This window comes from Eutrigla gurnardus (assembly GCF_963514095.1).
Source record: "Eutrigla gurnardus genome assembly, chromosome: 10".
Classification (NCBI taxonomy): Eukaryota; Metazoa; Chordata; class Actinopteri; order Perciformes; family Triglidae; genus Eutrigla; species Eutrigla gurnardus.
Window position 1 is genome coordinate 18,863,605 of NC_139924.1, and position 24,087 is coordinate 18,887,691.

At 40.9% G+C, this 24,087-nt stretch overlaps 2 protein-coding genes across 3 annotated transcripts; both read right to left on the bottom strand.

The window, feature by feature from the left end:
• Positions 1-342: 342 nt before the first annotated feature.
• Positions 343-6,242, bottom strand: tbrg1 (transforming growth factor beta regulator 1). 2 transcript variants are annotated; one of them, XM_084020334.1, is made up of 15 exons: positions 6,015-6,029; positions 5,745-5,866; positions 5,513-5,570; positions 5,313-5,395; positions 5,145-5,181; positions 4,715-4,777; positions 3,740-3,976; positions 3,500-3,570; positions 3,035-3,276; positions 2,778-2,914; positions 2,484-2,630; positions 2,228-2,325; positions 1,977-2,087; positions 1,517-1,662; positions 343-945 (listed from the first exon to the last, which is right to left on the bottom strand). In XM_084020334.1, the coding sequence occupies exons 2-15, from the start codon at positions 5,852-5,854 to the stop codon at positions 857-859; spliced, it is 1,629 nt and encodes a 542-aa protein (XP_083876460.1). In that variant the 5' UTR covers positions 5,855-5,866; positions 6,015-6,029; the 3' UTR covers positions 343-856. The 2 variants fall into 2 exon arrangements, with proteins under 2 accessions (XP_083876460.1, XP_083876459.1); XM_084020333.1 differs by lacking the exon at positions 6,015-6,029 and adding an exon at positions 6,036-6,242 and having other exon boundaries at positions 344-945.
• Positions 6,243-8,428: 2,186 nt separating this feature from the next.
• Positions 8,429-20,807, bottom strand: LOC311020458 (uncharacterized protein). Its single transcript, XM_084020488.1, has 21 exons — positions 20,563-20,807; positions 19,677-19,915; positions 19,020-19,168; positions 18,657-18,782; positions 18,411-18,569; positions 18,162-18,333; positions 17,842-17,975; positions 17,599-17,755; positions 16,817-16,920; positions 16,266-16,327; positions 11,813-11,980; positions 11,470-11,586; positions 11,158-11,285; positions 10,902-11,050; positions 10,692-10,817; positions 10,259-10,420; positions 9,851-10,043; positions 9,644-9,774; positions 9,405-9,570; positions 9,212-9,315; positions 8,429-8,764 (listed from the first exon to the last, which is right to left on the bottom strand). Exons 1-21 carry the CDS (start codon positions 20,695-20,697, stop codon positions 8,661-8,663), a joined length of 2,985 nt encoding a protein of 994 aa, XP_083876614.1. The 5' UTR covers positions 20,698-20,807; the 3' UTR covers positions 8,429-8,660.
• Between the last annotated feature and the right edge of the window lie 3,280 nt (positions 20,808-24,087).

Below are 24,087 nucleotides of genomic sequence, written 5' to 3' on the forward strand. Positions count from 1 at the left end.
TGCATTCAGAAAGTATTACGATTTTTTGTTCACATTTTGCTATGTTGCAGCCTTATACTAAAATCACTTAAATCCATATCTCCCCATATCAATCTTCAGTCAACACACCATAATGACAAAGGAGAAACAGAACTCTAGAATTATTATATATATATATATATATATATATATATATATATATATATATATATATATATATATATATATATATATATATATATATATATATATATATATATATATATATATATATATATATATATATATATATATAGTGGAAGTGAAGGAGTCTGAATGCACTGTATAATGTATGCTGTCAAGTCAACTGCCAATAATTGCTAGAATTTAAGAAAAGCACGCCACAAGTTTTATTTGAACAAAACTCTGGAACACAAGCGTCTTCATAACATGAATCATTTGTGCAAATAAATGGAAAAATCAACAACTTAAAGTAGGGTACCAACAGTTAAACACCAACACAATGGTGTGCTAACACAACTTGAATATAAGTGAGCCTAATAAGCCTTTTTTATTTTCTGTGGAAGTCCAATTAGTTAATGTTAACTGGGACTCAAATTCTTAATCCAGCACATGTTTATATACTTACAAAAATGCAGTTGTCAATACAAAGGTGTTGGGTTTGTTCTTGGCACCTTAAGGACAAAGCTAACTCACCAGCCACACCCAGTATATTAGGATCAACTATGCTAGCACACACACCCCCAGTAATGCTCTCTGGGACTTGGTAAAGGACGACAGACAATAAATTACAAAAGGTCTGAGTTGCTGTATTCCTCAGTTTCTTAAATTATTGAACCAGGAAAATAAAGCCGAGAGTGAAAGTTCCCTTTCAGGATCAGGAGCTGAAATATGAAGTAGAGGGCTTCATAGCAGGCGAGGTCAGGTGGTGCTGATGCGAGGAGCTAGGGGACTGCGCTGCCTGTCCTGAAGAGAGACACATGGATAAAGTAAATGTCAGAAGAAGAGACACTGTCAATGGTGATCACTTATTTTAGCAGTAGAAAATACAAGCAATAACACAATTAAAAGTACTATGAAATGTTTGCCATTTTGGCCGTTCTTTTACGCTGAAATCCTAATATTTATGCAATGTGATGCACATAAGAGGCCTTGAGGAGCAGAGTTTGTACGCTAAGGATGTTTATTCACACACAGTCCAGCAGAGCTGAGTATAACTGAAAGTATAACTGAAAGTATAACTGAGCGGCTCCGATGGAGCAGCTTCACTGCTTTGCTCAGACTTTTTTGACAGCAGTTGCCAAGGACGACCGTTTTGATTCGTTTCCCCACCCAGGGATTCTTGCCCGTGACCTCCTAGCCAAAAGCTCAGCTGTTAAACCTGAAGGCTACCCTGGACAACGTGTTTGATAGACGCATAAGAACCAGGGAAACATACTGCTTGTAGAGTGGAGCAATAATCAAGGTCCTATAAATGTAACAGGAATAACAATTCTGAGGTAATCTGTCAATATGTTGAACTGATATTTAAAGCAACCTGTTATGTACTCCGTCTTGATGTTCTCATCAAAGCCCTGGTGTCTCTGGTAGGCCTCAAAGTTGACTGATGCGTCGTCCTCTGAAAGGCTGTGAGGTACCTGGCCATCACCATTACGACACACCTCAAAACGTATCCACCGGTAGCTAAACAAACAAGACAAAAACGTTTATTTATTAAGAAACATAGCGAATGTAAGCTGGCTTGCAATTTATGTAGAAATATATTAATCATGCCATGTTTAATGTAAAAGAATACTTTCATTGCACCATTCAGCTTCAGTTAGAAAGTTTAACGGTTCGTAATGGTTAAAGTAAATGCTAAATAAATCAGGTCTAAACTAAATATAAATTCACTATGCGTAACAAAGTCAGTGTTTTCCTTCTGAGGAAAGTTTAAAATTATGTCATATTGTGAAAAAATCATATTATACATGCTTTGCTTATGGTAAGATATTTACTTGCTGCACTTGCGTGCTCCGGGACAACTCTGGATGAGATTCTGGATGGTGGGGTGTGAGAAGCCGAAGAAGTCTGCTCCTGATGGCACGATGGGCGACACAGACTTGGAGCTAAGAAAAAGACAAGTTGAAAGAAAATAGAGTTGAAGACATTCGGAAACTACTTGTCTTGTAGTAAGTGAACTCCCTGCCTTTGCCTAATGTAAAAAAAAGACAATCACAATCGTAGCCTCTGTGGTGAACTTTGATACCTGACAGATGCGATGGCCTTCAGTAGATTGGAGTGGCATGTCAGGGCCGAGGTGGCCACGATGGCATTCTGAGGATCTTCTTCAGGCACAATCTCAAACTGGGTGGGCGATATAGCATTGCGCGTGTCAGTTAACAAATGAATTTCATTCATACCACTTCAAACTCAACAAAAACATGATTTCATAAACAAAAGAGGCAGATTATTTATTGATCTTCACTTGTCAAACTTGACTTCAATCAGAACTGCGTGCGTACCTGTGGACCTGCTCCCACATCCTTGATTTGGCAGGTGTAGAGGCACTGCTGTTCGGGGACTCTCATGCTGGCAAAGACTCGAGTGCTGCAAAAGCCCACTGGGTAGATAGCACACTCATCATGGAACAACATTCTGTCTGTGATGATCTGGAGGGCAGTCAAAAGTTTGCATTTATTGGTTTGTTTCACATCTGAGTCTGTTATGGACGTTATTCATCGAACTACCATCTGATGGGACAGTTTAACTCTTTATTATCCTACTGAACTAGAAATAGGATCTTTGCAGACACTGACCTCTCCCAGGCTGTAGACCGTTAAACCTCCCAGTACAATAGGAAAGACGGGACGACCAGACGAGTCCAGAGGGATTGGCTGCACCAGTTTCCGAGACCCATCTGCTAGCTTTCTCTTCTTAGACATCTTCTTTGGAACTGAAGGAACACGAGAGAGAAAAACAATGGGCCAAATGTCTTGAAAGGTGAATGAAACCAATCATGGAAATCACATTTTTTCAATATGCATCTGCATCAATACTTGACCATAGCACTAACCTTCCTCCTTTCCATTTTCCCGGCCTCTCTCTTTCCTTTCCTTCTTGGGTTTTTTAAGCGGCCCCTCTTCCCCCGTCGACACCACTGACGCCAGGTTATGCCCCCCCGACAGGCCTGACACCCCTGCAGGACCTGAGGTTAATGATGCAGGCGGCACAGGTGGATGAGCGCTTGAGCTAGGCGTTGGCAGTAACTCCCCCTCTGAAAAAGACTGGTACTGCAACAAGGATTTCAGTAAAAACCTAGAAATGAGAATGAATATGAACGTGAATTAAGCTCTTTTTCTTTTTTAAAAAAGGTGACATGACATGGAAACTGTATTTTTCTTAAATGGCACTCGACTCTCACGGAGCCCCATACTTACACCTACATCATCATGTACACAATTAAATATCAGGATAAAGTGACATAAATAAGAAGGTTTTTTATGTGAAGCATAAGTATAGCTTAAAAATGTCCACTCACCTCCGCTCCTCCTTAGCTCTCAGGAACTTCTCTTCTAAGTGAGCAACTTCATCACAGAGAGCCGCATTCTCCTGTAGGTAAAACAATATTACAACACTGATAATTAAAGAGCTGTGTATCAAAACTGGTCAATAAAAAAAAGATATTTCACCTAGTTGGATTTGAAAATTCTAATAACACCATGCCTTATATGGAAGATGTTTTTAAGAAACTTTTGTAGCCTTCCAAGAGTTTACTCACAAATATCATGGCACGGGCAGCTTTGCGCAGTCGAAGGTACTTGAGTTGGTACTTTTCATTTTGTTTTTTCCGCGGGCCCCTCTTCATCTTGGTCCTATGCTCTGAGGAACTTGTGGGGGAAGGGAAGGCGGGCGCCGAGGTACCTGAGCCGGAACTGGAGAGGGTATTGTGCTGCGGGGAGCCGAGGAAAGACTGGGCAGTGAAGGCCTGCAGGGCCTGCTGCCTCTCCTCATCGGTCTGTGAGGAAGCAGATGGGGGAGAGGAAGACACAGATCTGTTCGTGTGCACCAGGAGTACCTTATGCTTTTGTGGCCTCCAGGATGACGGATGAAAATACAGACTCAAATGTAAACGATAAAATAACACTGAAATGCTGTATGGCAAACAATGAAAGTAACAAAAAGGTGTGCAAGATCTCCAAAAATGAAACAAAAAAAACCTAAACAAAGATATTATTTCTACTCTGAAGTTATCTCAGAACTCCTCTTGGAGGGTTTTCCCTCTTTACACTGAAACACAGTGCTCATTAGACCAGCATGGCTCCAAGATCCCGCGGCTGACCAACATTAAACACAGGCCCGACACCAGAGCTTAGCTTCTATGTTGTAAGTATGAGTACTATAGTAATAAAAGTAATATAGAGGGGTAATCAGTAATGTAGAGTACTGTAACTATGGATATTAGGAGGGATTCCTAGCTGCCTCTAAAACTGTGTTAGCCCTTGTGTGCTTTTATCAGATCTCAATAAGGTAAGAAGATAAATAGCAGATATGACATCACATTACACCAGCTTATTAGAGGGCAAGATAGCTTTTGAATCTGCAAAAACCTTCCACTGTTCTGGACTCTTGTAAGCAACGCCTCAGTATTTATCTATGACCAATAATCTGGCATTAATGTTCAACGGCATGTTCAGTATCCCATTCGATATTTTGCTTTTGTGTGAAATTGACATCAGTGTCCTGTTTAACTCACCAGCAGCGCAAAGACTCCGTTTCTGTTCTCAATCCTCTTGAATCTCCTGCTGCCTTTTTGTGTCTGAAACATAATGCGAGACTGAGGCCAATGTACGGAGTTCTGGAAAAACCTAATTTGATTCCCAAAAGCTGAATGATTTTAAGATTAATTCCACCATTAGACACAGCAGGTTCAAGGCTTCTACATGTGAGCACAAAGCATCATTTGTTCTGACAACAGCGTCCCCGTCTCTTTTTAAAAGCCGTGAAATAAGGCCAAAGAAGCAGGATGGAAAAACATGGAGAATGAAAAAAAAAAAATGTAACAGAAATACAGATGATTCATGCATTGTATCAACTGAACGAACACAAATGTTGAATAGAGATGCAAGTGATTATGCTCAACAGCAGAGGTTGCTGTCAGACTGTTTCTGAAACACCCTCCTTACCTCACGGTACATGACAGCCTCCAGACTTGATTTTGCGCTGCCAGGGAGAGAACAGACAGGCAGAGTCTAAATGTAGAATCAGGACTACTCAAGAAATGGTTTGTGTATGGCTTAATATGTGAGCACATGGACCACAACGTGTGTGGTAAATTGAGAGCATCACTGTACTTGGATTGGACAAGTCCCCTGTCGATGATCCGCTGTTTAATCTCCTTTATGTGCATGGGACGTCCAGCTTCTTCCAAGACGATCTGCATGGCAGAAAGGACAAACAAAAGCACTTCACAAAAACAATCTCACAGCAGTCGCTTGTGGTGAATGTTCTTTTATAATGCCAAAAGGAAATATGATGAATAAATGGCTGATACCTGTGCAGCATCAAGCCATGTGAGGTTTGGCTTCTCTGCAATTTCACCCGGTGGTTCGCTGCAAATAGAGTGTAATGTTCTTATTTGAATTGTTGCCACTCTGAAAAGCATTACTTGTGAAAAATTATCATTTTATAGCCCATTTTCATCCACACTTATATGCAATACACCATGGGAGGTTGGCATAACGTCGTTATTCTTTTTTTTTTTTAATCACATTATTTTCCACAACCTCTCAGCGGTCTCGGATAGACTTGCAATGCTGTCCAGAGCAGGAAACAGAGAGTAGTTCCCCTGTCCATCAGCCTCCATCTCAGATTCAAAAGTGTTGAGTGAATCCATAGGAGACGGGACCTGTAACGTTAGAAAGATGACATTTACAATACATTTACTACCTCATACGTTCAGCTACGACAACACAATAATCTCAAATTCGGTGTAGCTAACACTTGTTAAATGCTTAAGCTACTATAATATACAAGAGTAAAGCAAACATACGCACAGCAACGAGCAGCAACCCCACTTTTCTTTTCAGTTCGTGCTCCGGTTTGTTTGTTTCCGTGCGTCAACGGAAGCTAACTGCTGCTTTGCTGTTCGTCGCATTGTTTATACGCAGAGCGGCTAAAAGCTAATGCTAACCGCTTAGCGGCAGCTTCCGTTGTAATAAAACTACAATATTCAGCTTTGTACAGAAGACATATTTAGTAACATGGTTCAGCGTCCAAAACGTGACTGTATCGATGGAGTAGAAAGGAACTATTGTCGGTTGTTCACATCGGACATTATTCCTGGGAGCATTTCACCGGATATCCGGTTTAGTTTTTTTCTGAAATCGGGTAGGACTAAAAAAAGCAACATTTTGAAAGTGATTTTAATGCTGATTTTAAATTTGTTTTGAGTGAGAGCATTTTTTCCCTAACCATCAACACCAAGTTTACAAAAGCAGTCCAGGCTTACTTTACTGATATAATTTATTTAGATTTTCTATTTTTTCTAAGCATTTCTAAACATCATTCGAGTTAAAATATAGATAATGAAATAACTCCTTGGACAATTAAGTGTGTGACATTTTCTGATTAATGAGCCTGCTGCCCGAGTGAATGCTTAATGCAAATAGTGAAAAAAAAATGACATGAGATGATGTCATCAGTACAAAATCGATAGGCCTATAAATTGCACTTTAGAGAAGCAGCCAGCTGTGATACAACACACCATAGAACCAAAACAATCTATATTGGATGCATTTTCTCTATAGCCTTATTAATCTGTTCTGATTGCAACAGTTAAGTCACGTTTACTAGACAGTAATCTTCGCTCCTCTTCAGATACCTGGCAAAAGAGTAGGCTACTTTAATTGTCTCTTAAATTGTCTTCCAGGTCACAGGATATCTACAAGTACTAAAATAAATAGTTTATCCATCTGTTTCTTTGTGTAGGGCCCATGTTATAAGGGCACTGTGCTTCTGCTTCAGCAGCTGTTAATAACCTTGTGATCTGAAAAAAATAACAGCTTCTTTAATTTGACTTGCAGCTTTTCCTCTTTCTGGCACAAAATGCATGTCTTCCCTCATCCTTCACCATTGCAAAATGACCTAACATATGTGGTACAAACCCAAATGTTTGTGTGGTCATTTTATGTGCAGAGAACAAAACCCAGATTACAGGGAAATCTCAGAGAGCATAAATACGCCACACCTACAACCAAGATGGGCTAAACAGTCCTTTAAATGCATGGGTGACTGTTAGAAATGGGGGCAAACTGTGCTCATATGCTCCTGAGAAATCAACTAAATTACACTAGAATTATTGCCTATTTTCTCTCATTCTGGTTTAGTAAAGTAGCAGACAATAAAAGTGTTAGCTTTCACTTAAATCTATTTTAAACAGTTACTTCATATAAATCTTACACAAAAAATCATGTCTAATGGTTCACCCAAGTTACACAAAGAAACATTTTCCCCCATTGTGTTAAATAGCCATGTAGCTTTTGAGGTAGCCTACATAATTCTGAGATGTATGCCTCTTCCCTATTGCAGTGAAGACACATTTAATAAATAACGTTGTGCTGACATAATTGTAAAATGAAATAATTTCAACAGCAACATTCCTTTTTTCCCAAAACAACCCCTTGGTCTGGATAATCCACAGATCTCTCTGTGGAAATGTGTCATTGTAAATGCTTTCTACTGGGGGGGGGGGGGGGGGGGGGGGGGGGGGGGAATACAAATCACAAGTGCTGACTTGAAAGATATCTTGTAAAATCCCATTGATTTCATTGGGAAGCAGAACGTTGACTGATCGATATCTCAAACCTTGGCGAAAATAAAATCAAAACAAATCTTCATGCCTGGATATCATTAGAGGTAAAAAAAAAAAAAAAACCCTCCTATAATGTTGATGAACCCATTTAGAACTCAGCTATTCATGCTGATTGCAATGTCTGCAACCTCCTTGGTTTGTTTAATGCCTCGGCCACAATCCAAACACTAAACTTTAAATTCCTTAATTTGTCCGTGTTCATGAAAAAAGTAGTGACTCAGCTCTCTTTCTTTATTGGATCTCCTCTCATGTGGCCAAAGTTGCACTGAACAAGCCCTGTGGTCCTCATTCTAAAATTGCAGCATAAAGGCAAAAGACAAGAGTACTTCACAAATTAACTGTTAAGACATGATGGAGAACAACTAATGGCTTGAATTATTTCCTGATTTTGTTACCTTGTAACCCAAGTCGGTGATTCCAAATATGAATGCAAGTTTTTCCCCGTTATGGCTAGCAGCCACTTCTTTTATGACCGAAAAATGTACAATTTAGCTTCACTGAAATTAGCAAACATCTCCATGCAAACCATTCACCATCGGTACACTCTTTTTGCAATTTCCACACAGAAGAAAAAAAAAAAGAAACAAACATTTTAAAAGCAGGTCAAAGTTTATTTACAGAATTGATTGAATGCTAATCACGCACTGACCTTTGCCTCAGTTTGATCCTGTTATTTGCTATATGCCAACAGCCAACCAGTAGGCTAGTTAGGCTGTCTCTGAGGTTTAAGGACCCACATCATAAAAATACATAAAACTGTTATTCATTCAGGCTTTTTTTCATTGTGAGCCAACTGCAGTCATATCTTGGAAATTGTGTCTGTCGGTTCTCAGTAACAGTTGAGCCAGCCGTAGTTGAGCAGTACACGCATCACTCTCTTGTACGGCAGGTAGTATTCAGACTGTCTGGGGCCAGATGAGAAATAAATATATCCTGTGGGAGGGAAAATTAAATTTATATACCAAACAACTACCTATTAACACATCCAAAAGATACAGAGTAACATCAGCATTCATTTGGAGCCTTGTTTCTATCCACCTGACCTGTTATACGTCCGGTATCACTTTTATTATATATTTTAAATTTTAGCTCAGTTTTGGTGTCGACATTCTCTGTGGGTTTGACAGTAATAAAGTTTTTCCATTGCACACTCATTTGATTCATTGTTAAAGGAATAGCTTGATGAATTATAGCTAACACACCCATCTCCTGGCTGTTACATGAAACATGAGAGAGGCAACCAACAACAAACTCTCAGAAAGAAAGCAAATAAGAAAAAGTCCAACTGTTCTTTCAGTAATCAATAACGATGACGGTCATGTTCTGTCATTCTCGCCAAAGCAGGCTCTTGACTTGTATGAATGTGTGACATTTACTCACCATAATTCTCAAAGGCTGCATCTACTTTGGAGCCTATGCCAGGGAAATCCTGAGTGATGTATCGTGGGTATCCAACGTCCATTCGGTTTCTGCCCTCATCATAACTGCAAAAGAGAAAAGAAAGACAATAACACATGCTTTTTAAGTATGTAGTTGTACCCCAAATCTATCTCAGTGATTTATGGATACTTACCTCCAATACTTGTTGTTCACAAAAATGAGTGTTTTTCTCGTAGTTGCAACATAGACGGCTGCATCCACCTTACTGACTGAAGAGGGGAGGCCGAGGCTGGTGAGAGACTTTGGATAGCCTGAAATGATTGTCTTTGCATAAGCCCTTATGCCCCAGTATTGGCCACCTGTAGAGAAACAGTTACATCATCTAGTTACCTTCACAGATATTCAACAGTCACTAAATCCTACGAACATTACCTTCAAAAAGATACACCACATCCTTGTATGGGACTTCAAAGGCAGCATCGACATAGTTGATCCGTGACCATTTTCTGTTCACTTTAGTTAAACGGATTCCCGCGGCAGCTGAACTCTTCCTCCAATAGTATCTAGAGAGGATTGTAAAACGACACACTCATGCATGTCCCACACAAACAAGATGCTAGTCGCGTGTTCAAAATGTACCCGTTTTTGAAGAAGTACAGGTCTCTCCTGATGGAGGTAGCAGCGTCAAACACCAGATCGCGGCTGCACTGCTCATCTCGGGGGTTGGGCAGAGGGTCCGGGTTTGGATCCTCTGTTGGTTCCTCTGGTTCTGGTTCAGGGCCAGGAGGTGGGTCAGGTTTTGGGTCCGCTGTGGGCACTGGTGTACGGCTGCCTGAGAGATGGATTAGCAAAATTAGAGTTGACCTTCAGTCATCCTAAATGAAACGACTTTCAACATAAATAATGAAAAGATAACACTTCTTTTTTTTAAATCTGTCTGACTCTCATGCATACAAACCACAATGAATATAAAACGGCTCCAGTTGAATTGAAAGCAGGTCATTCCATTCCACCATTTTTTTTATAGAATCGGATGTTTCCACTCACCATAAAGGGCTTGAACCCCACGCCTGTCATCATCTGGCAGTCTGTAACCGTTTGTGTTGACATATTGATAAGTGGGATACATTAGTGCACGTCGGTCCCTGGAGTGATCCAGGCCCAGAGCGTGGCCAAACTCATGGGCCGCCACCAGCAGCAGATTCACACCTCAACACAACAAATTACAAGGCACATTTCATTTCACACACAGTGCATTAAATTACTTAATAATGTATTACAATAAACCAGCTATCGGGACAATTCCGCTGAATATAGAGGTGTTAGTTTTTCCTTACACAATGTTTAGTTCTTATTCTGAACTAAATTGATATACAGGTAGTTGTTTATAATTATTATATATTATATAGTTTTGTGGGAACTACACAGATTATACACTTCTTCAGGGCACTATCCTCACTTAAACGTAGAGGATATTCACCTCTTGGGGTTAGAGTCCACCTTTCATCATCATCAAAGTGTGTGTCCCCTCCAAGACCCTGTCCAGGAGAGTTAGCATGAGCCAAGACTCCACCCGCCCCATCAAAAGGGTAAAAGTCCCCGTGATCTGCAGGAGGACAAACAAGATGATACAATCTAGACTGGATATGTCAAAAAATCATGAGTAAGCTGTTTAATCCACTGGACTCACATCCACCCTTGAAGAGGATCATGATGTCCGCAGTACCACTGTTGACCTGTTTGAAGTCGAGAGGGATGACATCGCTATAGAGCTGAAAGGCCTGAGCAATGGTTGCATCCACCTGACGCTGAGACAGATCTCGAGTGTACTGAGTAATCCTGTTCAAATCATTTTAAACAGTATGTTGTTATTTATATGTATTAAACCACCAAAAATACTGACTCAAGTATTAACAATAATAACACACTCTCCCATTTCCGGCTACCTGTATGTTATCAGCCTTTTCTTCCATTTGGGCCTCCCAGAGAAGTGTCCATATCGGCTGATGTCTGACACGCCGCACCTGGGCAACTTCATCACCTCCATAGTCTCATTATCCAGGACGCCAGTCGTCTGATGGTCCGACGATTATACGAGGTTACAAAATCATAGAGATCTTTAAGGTGAGGTTGGAAAAATACTAACATTTTACCATTTGCCATATATGATTAACCCTTTGTCAGTCAAAAGCAGTCATAATGTATTTGACGACAAGAAGGCAGACCACTAAGTCAACACATTCACTCATTGTATTTACCTCCAGACCAAAGAACGCTTGCATGGTCTCTAGATCATTGCTGAAGGAGTTCAAAACGATGCTTCGCGTTGAGGTATTTGTCACCCCGACATCATTGTAGAAGCGGGAAAGGTATCCCTAATAACACAAGGAGGAAGATGATTTAATTGGGAGTCACATCTGACTATGGCAGGCCTTATTTCCTACTACACAACAATTGGAATTTACAGACTTTTTTTCAACCAGTCTCGCCTCTGACCCTAATCCCTGGCATCTTTAAATCAAAGATATTTCCCTGCAATCACATGGTTAGTGTCGACACTTACAGACACAATATATTTATTGAGAATATAAACTGCAGTACCTGCGCCATCTCTTCGTCCTCTGGTGAGACTGTTGGAGCAATGGTAGGTGCTGCATGACACAGGGCTAAACAACCAAGCAGCACTATCCAAAAATCAAGTGGCATCTTGTGGTTCAAATGTTTTCCTATCTCCATCCACTCGCCTGTTATAAAAGCAGCATCGACAGCCTACGGTGCGTATTGTTCTGTTGTAAGCTGAATAAGAGTGTGCAGTGTCCCCTTGATGGCTGTTCTGGCCTCCCCCCCTCCCCCCCTCATTCCTGAGGGGGGGAGTAAATAGTGGTCCACCTGATAACACAGTGGGAGGGGATGATCCCTTTAACTTATGAAACATCTGTGAAGCAGATTGATTATGTTGCCTTTAATGAAATGCCTTCATGCGCCTCTTAAACCGTTTCATCCCACCTTCATGATTTACCTTCAAACATTCAACCTGAATGGCAACAAACCGCCGCTCTGGCAAGAAAAACAATTGGCAAACATTGTGTTGTTTACGATGTACTCTTGTACTTTTTGATAACCACTGATGCACAGCGACCAGAGTCCAGCACTGGGGGATGAACAGGAGCGCATGACCTGTGCAGTCCTTGCACACACATGCCCCCTACAATATTTTACATTTCAGTCACATACATCATGTTACATAGGATTTTGTCCCACTGAAGAGGAACATGCTAACGGTCAACATGGTAACAAAAAGTGTGTCATCCTCACATGTTGTTTCAAAGCAAATGCAATGAAACGTAAACAACAAACCGAGGAAAGTAGTTAACTATTTGAGTAACTTATAGTTCTAAAACGGGGTCGAATGGTGTTTTCAGTGTAAAAGTGTGTCCAGTGTGGTAAACCCCACTCATTTACCACCTAAACATGGTAAAAACAAGAAATTACAACTTCTATTTCTGTTGTGCTCTATTTGCATCCTGCTGCTTAGGTCCACATACAGAGTTCATGACCATAAACTTGGTATCCCGGGCCAGACTGTTTGGATGAGCCTGTGGGAAGCCTGGGTTCATCCTTCTCCTGCGCTCATCATACCTGTGGTTGGATCGTTCAGATGCACTGATTTCTAGTGTGGGAATGTCAGTATGATCATTGCAAATCTGTTCACCCTGCTCGGTTCAGATAAAGTGTTTAACTGTTCAGCTGTAATGGAAACTTCCCTCCAGGCGATATATTAAAAATCGTGCAAACAGATTTTCTTGAATGGGCGTTACTGATGCAGTGTAGATATTGAAATAATCAATTCATTTGGAAGGATGCTTTTCCTGTTTACTTTTCACGTAAGTTGGCTTCCAAAAAAAGGTTACCTGTAGTAAACGTCTCCCATGAAGAGCGTTCCATATTCACTGACGTGCACGGCAGCGTCGACCTGCCGACTCTGGAGTTGAAGACGTACTTATGGATGGAGCCGGCATGACTTTTCATCTTAAGCCGGTAAACCACCCAGTACTTATGACCTTGAAAAACACAGCTGTGTCACTGCATTTTGGGACACTATGAAAAAACAGCAACACACCACAAGCGCTGCCCAACTCAATTAGCCTCTACCATGAACTGCAACACTTGAATTGTGCAAGGCTGTAATTTGGGCGTAACATTGTGTCCCCCCCTCCCTCCACTGCATATCCAGCAATGTCATGCTGACAAGGCCTTAGTTATGCTTTGCAGACTGTCCATTGCTCCACCAGTGAATGTGTACACCACGCCTTTGGCAGGGATGGCATAAGCAACATCCACAAGAGAACCGATGCTGGCAAGTATGTGCTGCTGTGGCTCTCTCTCAGGCGATTCCAATACGTTTTTTTTGTGTTGTTCTCATCCACGTGTACCTGGGTTGAAACAATAGGAAAGTTGCATTGCAGTTTTACAATCATAACGTAAAAACATACATGATAAACTTTGTACCGGCTCTTAATGAATATTATCTCATATCCGATCATAAATAGCATCAAGAGAAAAGTTGCCGTCACACTTTTTGGATGGCTGGTTGCGTTTCCGCTTGTCTCGTGGGTTTTCCTGAGAGCATTAAATATGACATTGTACATTATGTCACTATTCTCGTGTCGTTTTCCTTTCCATTTTGTGCAAACAGTCAACTCGTTTTTAATTTGCTCCTCAACATACAGCGTTCGGATCCGGAGCACGTCATCTGTGGAGAGAGAGAGTACTGTGTGCTGCCGCGATGGCTGTAATTGGGGTCCATGACAGCAGACGAGTCGTTTGAGTGATTTAAACCCAGTGAGCTGCAACAACGAACAGGCTGTACCCTGAAATACAGCGACAGACGAGTCCTGTTAGTACACTTGGAAGGTAAATAGACACAGAACCACACTGGATGTAGCGGAGTGAAAACTATGATCCCCTCTGAAATGTAGTGGAGCGGAAGTATAAAGTATGCAAGAAAATATGAAGTACCCTCAACAAGCAATATAAGTGACGAAGCACTGTGACAGATTCTATACGACAGAAGCTAAGATATGGAATATACATCATCCGTAAATCAGTCTGACAAACCTTGCAAACAAAATGGGGTCCATCAAAGGGAAAGATATCTCCATGAGCTGCAGCAGAAAAGACACTTCTTCTCACTACGAAATAGACATGACTTGAATCGAATGTGCTTCATGGCTTCATGTGGTTCTTAATCTTAAACCAACATAATAATTCATCAGTGGTAATATTCTACTACTTCTACTTTGATGAACCTCAGCGGTGCAGCATCACTCCACATCCTCAGGGCTGAATGAAAGGACTTTTCCACATCCTCCTTCTTCATGTCCGGAGTGGATTTGGCAATCCTACGGCGCCGAGGACGGACTCACAAAAGTGAGGCAGGATCAACGAGTTCCACAGCTGCAGCTGCAGTAACGCGTCCTGTTGGCTGAATAAAATCTAAAAACAAACCAGCTTACGTGTATGGTTCCTCCACGTAGGCTTTTCTGGGTAAAAACTGTAGTTTCCAACGACTGGAGAACCACCTAGGCTCCCTCAGTACATGCAGGTTGGCAGGGTCCAGACCACCTGTCTCTATGAGACAGAAGAAGCTTTGCATTTCTCTGATCTTCTCATGGACCTGGTCCTTCTCCCCGACACTCGTCTCTGGGGCTCAGGTTGTAAAGCCTCCTGGATGCCCACTTGAGAGGAGGTCAGGTCTGGAGGCTTATAGGTCTCAGTTATTTAGATGCAATGGTGTGTTATAGTTTTTACTGTTTTTTTTCCAGATGCACTGTAATGCAAATACAAACAGGATTTACAAGAAATGATTAATTATTCATAAGCCACCCTACTTAAATTACAACTACTAAATTGTTTTGCCATCAGAGGAAATATCTCAGGTTTTATGTTTTCTAATTTTCTAGATAATTTAATGAAAGACACAGACAAAGTACAGTTAGATATATCCATGAGAAAGGGGAACATAAGAGGTTTTGAGATCATTTACAAGGGGATGAGCATAAGGAGCTGCAATTAAGATTAACTATATTTTGTTTTTTTCCGCTGTTCACTATTTAACATTGTGATTATTCCATAATTTCAAAGGAATTGTGTTGGTATGTCTCCTGGTTCCATGTGGGTAAAACCATTATCAGCTATAGATTTCAGTGAATGTTGACAAATAACCTCTGTGACTTTCACTTTTTTAAATGTATTATAATTTGACACTTAAAAATATTACAACATTGCTTTGTTTCACTTTGCAGTAAGTTCCTGCACAAACGATTTCACGTTCATTATGTAAGTTATGTATTAGTGCCAACATATCTGCGCCTAATATAAACTATCGTGCAACCACAAACCTCCACCAGCTCCACATCCTCAGGTCTCAGCCACTGATCCTGATTGACAGGTAGAGTCCACAAGACTTCTACAAACACCAGAGGGCCCCAAACACGTAACTAAGGCCAGAGCAACTCCATGTACATTTCCTCGCTAGTCTTGGGGCTTATTGAGCAATCACAAAAGCACACAATCCTGCTATTGCAGCTGGGTCTACCTGCCTCAATTTTCTGGAGGTTTTGTTGTGACAAAACTCCCGATAAAACATCTACATAATATGTGTGCAGGACCGTATATGCTGAAAGTTTGCGAACTGAATTGGTGTAAAACCTGCAGCTGTTAGTGATGTCTGTATGTCCACCACAGTGCAGATTTGATAAAAAAGTTATATACATATACTTAAACTAAACAAACCACAAAAGGTGATGCTTTGAGCATTTTACTGCAGGATGCATATAAAAACCCAAACACGTGTATTATCAGGTTTGAAAGTAATCCTTTTTATTTTGACAAAATATGACTGATAAATAAATCTCCACTCAAAAGTGAAGGAGCACAGTGTTTGTTTCCATCTCGTTGTTTAATTTAATCAAGGTTTTCAGGTAACGTCCTCGCTACATGTTTACACAGTATTTCAACATCCAAGCCAGGAATTTGCTTTCTCAACTCCGACAACACGTTTCTGGGTGTAGTCGTATTTGTAGACTTGTGGTCCGACAAAGAAGTAGATGAAACCTGAGATGGAGACAAAAATAATCAGATGTTTTAAGAAGCAAACAAAGTGATTCATATATTTAACCCTTCAACATGTTGTGTTGTTTGGAATTTTGCAGCTTTTTTTTGATGATGAGCATCTTTCTGAACTTAAATATCCACTTTTGCTCACAGTTGAAATGACAGTTCATCAAATGAAGGGCTTTGAGTGGTAAAGTGGGTAAATTATACAGTTTAAATCGCAGAGGGGAAGCACAAACTTCCCTACACTTGGCCGATCATGCATGGTAATAACAATACAACTAGCAAAAGCCCCCTCAAGCTACAGACATAAATATACCACCCCCTTAATCTAGACAAGGTTACTTTCCAATCAGGACATCACCCAGTTTGCCGACTGCTGGTGTGTATTTATGTGGCTTTTTTAAGCAACAATTTTAGATTTGAGTAACAAATAACTTACATTTCAAACATACAGCACAGTGGGTATTAATTATTACACTGGCTCACCCTCTTTATGAACAGCTGCATTTATTGTTGTGTTGACTCCGGGAAAGTCTTCGCTGATGTACTTTGGGTAACCAAAATCCATAACCCTTCGGTTTTCATTGTAACTGGAAAAGACACGATATAAACAGTGTTTGTCAGAAGTCGTAACTCATGATCATCTGTTCCTCTTGCTGAGACAAAAACATTAGTTCACGGCCGCTCCTGGCAGTATCAAAATCCAAATCCAGCCCTTTGTTCTCTGTGTGAGGTCCAAGTAACAAATTAAATATTTTCGGACAGATCTGAGTCAGCTTTTTTAATGTGCAAGTACCTACCTACTGGTGCTTTGTGATTTGCCTCGGTTATGCCACAACACTTCCGTTTAACAGAATGCAATTAAAAAAAAAAGTGGCCCGTTTAGGCTAAAAAAAAGTAGGCCTGCGGTATAATTTGATTTAATTCAGTCTAGTACACGCATACGGCAGACATGAATCTGTTAAGTGACTTTTGCTAATGCGTGATATTGGACAATTTTCTGTCCTCATGACAGAGAAAAGGATCCTACAGTGGCAACCAGTATTCTTGTAACTGCAGTGCACAGCTTATGTTTGCTAAAAAAAAAAATCTAATCAAATACTCTATAATAATAGAAAAGTAGGAATGGTCCTTTAAGTCAATCACATGCTGCTGGTGCTGCACCACAAGCAATTTTTTTTTTTTTTCGCCCCTCAGACAGAAGCTGCAACTGGCCACACATCTATAAAAAACTACGTTGCAGACATATATTAATGCTGTTGCCTCACCTCCAGTAAATATCATGCATGAAGAAAAGGGTGCGTCCCGTTTTCACAATGTGCACGGCTGCATCAACATCCTGGACCCAGGCTGGAAACCCAAAGTGGCTGATTGCTCGAGGCTTTCCCTTCACAAGAGAGCCTTTCACCGTCCAGAACATAGATTCTGTTGAAACAAAGGCATTGTTTTTTTTTTTCAATGTGAAAGGTGAAATTGTGTACATTAAGGTACCGAATCATAAAGACAATCACCGTGAATGAGGTAAGTAGTGGATCTGCGAGGCACCCAAAATGCTGCATCGATACTGGTTTCAATCTTGGGCATAAAGTTGGTGATGGGGCCTTCTTTGATGTCATATTGCTGATTATGTTTGATCCAGAGGTATCTGGTGGGGAAAAACGTGGTCGGTTAGGTCAAAACATTAAGGGTTAACTGGTATTTTTCAACCTGCACCATGGTTACCCATGTTTTTGTGACTTATGGGGACAAACAAATAGAAGCTTTTGGCTTTTTCTGGGAAATATCTTCTTATGAATAAAATCTGTGATTTGAGGAAAATCCATCAACATACTTTTCTCTGAAAAAGAATGTGGCGTCCCCAAGATTGGACACTGCATCAAAGGTCAGGTCTGTAGCGCATTTGTTCTGCACGAACTGTGGCAACAGCTGCCCAGACAGCCGCGGGTTTCGCTGAGAGCTCCAGCTGGACCTCGAGGAGTAATTTGGATGACCTCTCATCGGACCTACAACACACATCAGGTTCAAAGAATGTACAAGTACAGAAAAAATAGTTTTAAATGGATATAATTTGTCTTTTTACTGTAAAGTGCGTTGATGTTTGCTATATCCTCTCTGGTTAACAGGTTGGCTGAACGGGGGGGTTTGTAGTTCGGGTACATCAGTGACTCTGGGTTTGTGGAGTGCTTCAGGCCCAAAGCATGGCCAAATTCATGTGCGGCCACAACAAACAGATTGAAACCTGGAATAGCACAAAGGAAAATGCATCCAAATAAGTGATGATGTCTTCATTAAAAGGATGGAGTACCAGTGTAACTCAGCTCAGCACCTGTCTCTCCTGCTGTCCAGTTCTCGCCGTCATCGAAGTGCGTGTCCCCTCCGACGGCCGGCCCCGGCCCGAAAGCATGAGCCAGTGTGCCTCTGGGTCCGTCAAATGGATACAAGTCACCATGTTCTTCATAATGTAATCCAGGCAAAGCATGAAATAGAAACACAAAGAGAACACACATTTTCTTTTTCCAGCTCAAAAGAAAATTACAGGCCTCTCTGTTCTCGTCTTCAAAATGTCATTTTTTTTACACAATACTTGTTATTATATTAGCAAAGCCGCCGTTTTTCATTCTGTGACTCAATGCTGTTCAATGCACTTCCAAGTATCGTCTACAGCTGAGGCAAAAAAAGACAGACCCACCATAGGTCACAAACTCCACCATGATGTCAGCGCTGCGGGTGTGCGACCTGACAAATGTCAGTCGGCTGGCTCGGGCCCAAACGCTGAAAGCTGACTCAACCAGAGAGTCCACAGTGTTGCGAGGCAAATCTCTGGTGTACCTGCCAACGCTGCAAGAGCAATAATTACAAGTCATGTTGTTGACGAAGGATCAAGACACAGTGTCCCTTAACAATATACATATCAATCTTATAAACATTGCGGAATAATAAGTACTTGGTTACTTAGATAATAAAACTTTTACTATTTAAATGGTTAAACAACTTTAAAAGCTGCATGTCTGACTTTCTCTCTAATTATGCATCTTTCTTGTATGTAATCCAGCAGATGTTCCAGACAGTGTTAGATGAGTTCAAACATATATGGTGTACAAGCCTAAAATAGCTCTCAGAGGCCGAATCCGAAAACCACAATGATTTGTGACAGCATGTTGTTCTTTTTTTCTGCCAACGTTTTTTATTGTGAGCTCCCTTAACAATTTCCCCCACGTATTGGCAGGGTTTGCATTTTCGGGGACAACCAAACTGTGATATTCTTGGCAGGTTCAGTCTGGGTAAGACATGGCTCTATCTTTCAGATTGGAATTCTAGTCCTATTTAACACTTAAAGACCAGGTACCTGTAGGTGATGACGTTCTTGTCCCATCGCGTCCCCTGGATGTGGCTGTACTCCTCCACGTCTGGGACGCCACATCGAGGGCTCCTCATCATCTCCAGCGTGTGCGGGTCCAGCACGCCCGTCGCATTGAGTCCGAAGAATATCTGCATGTCTTTCACCTTGGAGGTGAAGGAGGGCCCGCTCCGTTTAATGCGCCCCATAGGCTCTTTTTGCAGGTTGTAGTACTGCTGGAGGTACTCCTATAAAGTCAAGGTCCAAATCAGATACCATGTTGTGACGAAGAGCCGGGCGAATTAAAAACTTGTCCTGCAAAACTCAATTAAAGCCAAGGTAGAAAACTTGTATTCTCTTTGTGAATGCATTAAAGTAGATAACATTGTATTTGTTATACTTTGGAGCATCGTTCAAATTTCATAGTCATATGAATCTGCACCCTTGGGTGTTAATTACACTGACTTTTTACAACTGAATTCCTTCACAACAATAAGCCGAATAAGGACTCTGCAAGCAACGCTGGTAATCAATTTCCATGCATCGTCCAAATCTTCCACATGAAAAATAACAAGAATACATTTATGAAAGAAAATTAGGGAGAGAGCGAGAGAGAGAGAAATGAGGATGCTGGAAGAAGTCTCCTAAAGGGTGCAGTTTGACAGCAAAAGGACTCCGAGGGCAGTGCAGTTACTTACCTCCACCCCCCACCCACACAAAAACAAAAGTATTAAAAACACTCTCTCAACATCCCACACACAGGCGAGAACGGATCCTTCCTTCAACAGAAATACCTCCACATCGGGATGCTTTTTGGCAATGTCCGAGAGATTAAGTGACATGCAGTCCAATCTCAAAAACTTTTGCAATGCAGCTCATGCAATTATGCACTTACTGTGGCCAGCTTCAAGTCAACCTGTGGTTCAGTGGAAGGAGAGCTGTCTCCCGCCGGCACACATGTGGGCGCCGTAAAACACGGACCGGGCACAAGCAAGACCAAGGCACAGAAAGAAAGCAGCATGACATGCATTTCACAGACTTAACACGACATGAATTGCAGTGGCTTGTAGTTTAGACACATGAGAAAAGGAAGTTCTGGTTAATGAGAAAGCCTTTTAAATGGCTATTGTGACTCACGCCACTTGCAAATCCAAGGGAAGCCTCAGATAGCACTATGGAATTAGGGAGGGGTTTGCAGAGAGCCAAGGACAGCAAAACGAGAAAAGACAGAAATGACATTTGAACAGTTTTGGCCACGTGACATGTTTGCACCAATGACGGTCCAAACAGATTATGTATTCAGTGGGTGGTTTCAATTTCAGCATATTCAAATGAATTGCACATGTTTTATCTGTAATGGTTTTGATAATGATTCAAGTGACGTGAATACGATTAAAATACAAAATGGGAGTTTTGGAGCATATTGTGAAACTAAAATGTGAGGCAAACAAATAAAAAATATATATAAAAAAATGTCTTTCTGCAAGTATGTTCATCACATGATGATACTTTCACCATCAAAAACCAAGCAGCTGTTATTTTAAGTAAATGCTTTTTCTTGTGGCGCTCCTCAAGTAAACTTTCTCCAGACTCATGCAGCGCAATAAAGCGTTTGGCACTGCTCCGTCTACCCACGCATCCTGCAAGGGTACCTGAAATAGCCCCATCAAAGCCCATCCGTGTCCCGTTTTAGCAGCAAAGCGTCAAAAGCCCTTTCAATGAGAGAGCTGGCTGAGAGAGACGCTCAAATTGCATGGGTGGATTTGAGGCCTTTTCGAAAAAGAAAATGGCCGCCAGCCACGCTGCCAAGACTGGCGAGGGTGGTGCCGCGGTACATTCAGGCTACAATTATGGTCAACTGGTCACTGTGGAGCTTTATGGGTCCAACAGCATTCCTCTGAGGGGCATCGAAGGCTGAGATTTCCAGAATGCGCTGTGCTCTTTCACAGAAAGACTCGGATAATTTCTGTCGCTCTGGTTTCATGGTCTGAGTATACAGCCGAGGTAATGAAGTCGTTTTAAGCGGGAGTAATGACTGAGAGTGTATTTTGTTGCTGCAATGATACAGACTGGGAGAGACCGCTGCAGTAATTAAGCCAGAGGAAACATCTCTGCTATGCCCCAAACATACACTTTCACGGTGACGACGTGCCGGAGATGCAGCACAGACAGCTGAGAAGAGCATTTGTCTACTTTGCACAGTATCAAAATACAATGTGTACTTGTTTGTCTCATCTCACAGGTGTCTATGATTCCAACTTTTTATGAACTTGCTCAATTTGCTCCTAGTGCCTTAATAACGTATTGTTTTCAGTTCCTGTCTGAATGTGTTGGGGGATTAAGGGGGATATCCAAGTCAAAAGAACCTCAGCCTGTGCAGTTTTAATAGATACACTAGAATAGGAAATGGGTTAAAGTATCACACACTTTCAGGGGAGTAGGGGTACTTTGAAGGAGACACATACAAATTTCCTCATGTGGTCCGTCTGTCTTTAATAAACACCATATGTAAATTAACTGTCCTTATTAGTTTGAGAAGAAATATGTTTCAATTTTGCAAAAACAGTTGTTTCTTTTAAGAGTTTTCTCAAGGTCCCAAGGGACCATAGTCCTTGAATGTCGATCCCAACTCCCATCAAACCTGAAAATTCCTTCTTTTAGCCTTTCCTGTCCCAACGAATCACACCAAGCCATGAATACATTTCCCTGCTTTTGTTTTAGTCTTTTAAAACTTCACTCACTCTAATGTTTATCTTGCAAACGTGTAAATGCAGTCGTTTTAAAATGCTGATTAGCAAGACTTCAGCTAATCGCCTCAGAACCAGTTCCCATCCACATCATTAAGAAATATTTAAACAAATGGAGAAACAAATCTCACAACTGGCTATATCTCCAATGACAAGCAAATAGCTTTCAATGAAAATACACCTAGAATCAAAATACAGTCTGGGGCGTTATTTTAATGTTATGCAATCAAACTCTTGCACATTAAGATTGCATTACGAGGTGCCCCCCTGATGCAGGTAATCTAGTGGAAAGGTGTTGTTTAATATTCACTCCAGCTAAGTTCCTGGATGCTAATGGCCTAAAGACCAGAGTTTCTGGATGAATCTCTCTAATGAGGTCTGCATTTGAAGGAAGGACCAGGACGCCCAGGTGGGCCATCCTCAACTTCTCTTAAGCCCTAAAAGAAAAGGTTGTGTTACATCCTGATTGGCCAATAGGCAAAATGCACCAAGTTGCTCTCAATTCTTAAATAAGTCCCTACTCTGGGCAACAGATGATCTGACCTTCATGAAATGACCAGCAGCAAGTACCAAAAAATAGACAAAAGACTGCTATAATGGCATATTCACCGTGGGAAATAGACACAGAAGACCAATTATGCTTTTCTGCTTTTTCCATTTCCTTTAGTGTGTTATATAATGTTGTTTTTTTTGCATCATGGTGAGGGATGTGACATTTCCGACTTAGCGGTTGACCAATCACAACAGAGTGAGCCAGCTGAGAGCAGACTGAGCTTTTTGGGAGGGAGGGGCAGAGGCTCAACCTCCCAACACATCCAAGCTGAGGTGAAAGGGTCAAAGCAGGGACATCACTAGGATTTAAAGACAGGGGGGCTTAGCCCCCAGGGGAAGCATACAAAATATTTGCGCTTCCATCTTTTTAGTACTGTATTCAAACTACACAACAACCAGTGAAGAAGCCAAGCTAGTAACAAGTTAAAAGCAACATTGTCTTCTTCTTTTCTCTTCTGTTGAACAAGAGTTACTGTAATGTCAACTTTTAGACTAATTAAAGCTGTATGCTTAGAACAGGCCTTGATTATGTTAATGTGTCTTAAAGTGATACCACATCTAATTCTTCTCCATTAGATATGCTGCAGGTTTAAAGAATGTAATTTAATTACACCAATTACTGTCACACTGTCACAAAATCACACTGTGATTGGTTCAATCACAGTGTGATTTTTGCTCAGTAATTAACCTGTCATAAAGTATGCAGTAGAATAAACAAAGACTGATTTTAAAGCTCACAACATAAATATGAACTTAAATAACTGTATTTTGTATGTATGTATTATGTCTGTAAAAGAAAAATTGAATAGGCTTTACAGAAATGCTTCTTTTTAAAGTATATTCTTAGTGTCTATGATAATCCTAAAAATCAGTATGAGCTTATTCTGAAAATAAAGACTAAAACAATTTCAGTCAATTAAAATATAAAATATAAAAAGCCAATTAGTTAGTCCCAGAGATATTCTATTAGGCTGAACAAACATGTTTGATGTAGCAGTACACACTCAGACACACTCAGTGATGAATATATTCCGGTTCCTCTAGGAGCTGTCACAATAGCTGCGAGCCAGAAAGGGCATATAAGAGGTGTTAGTGTAAATACAGTGGACATTGCACAACCT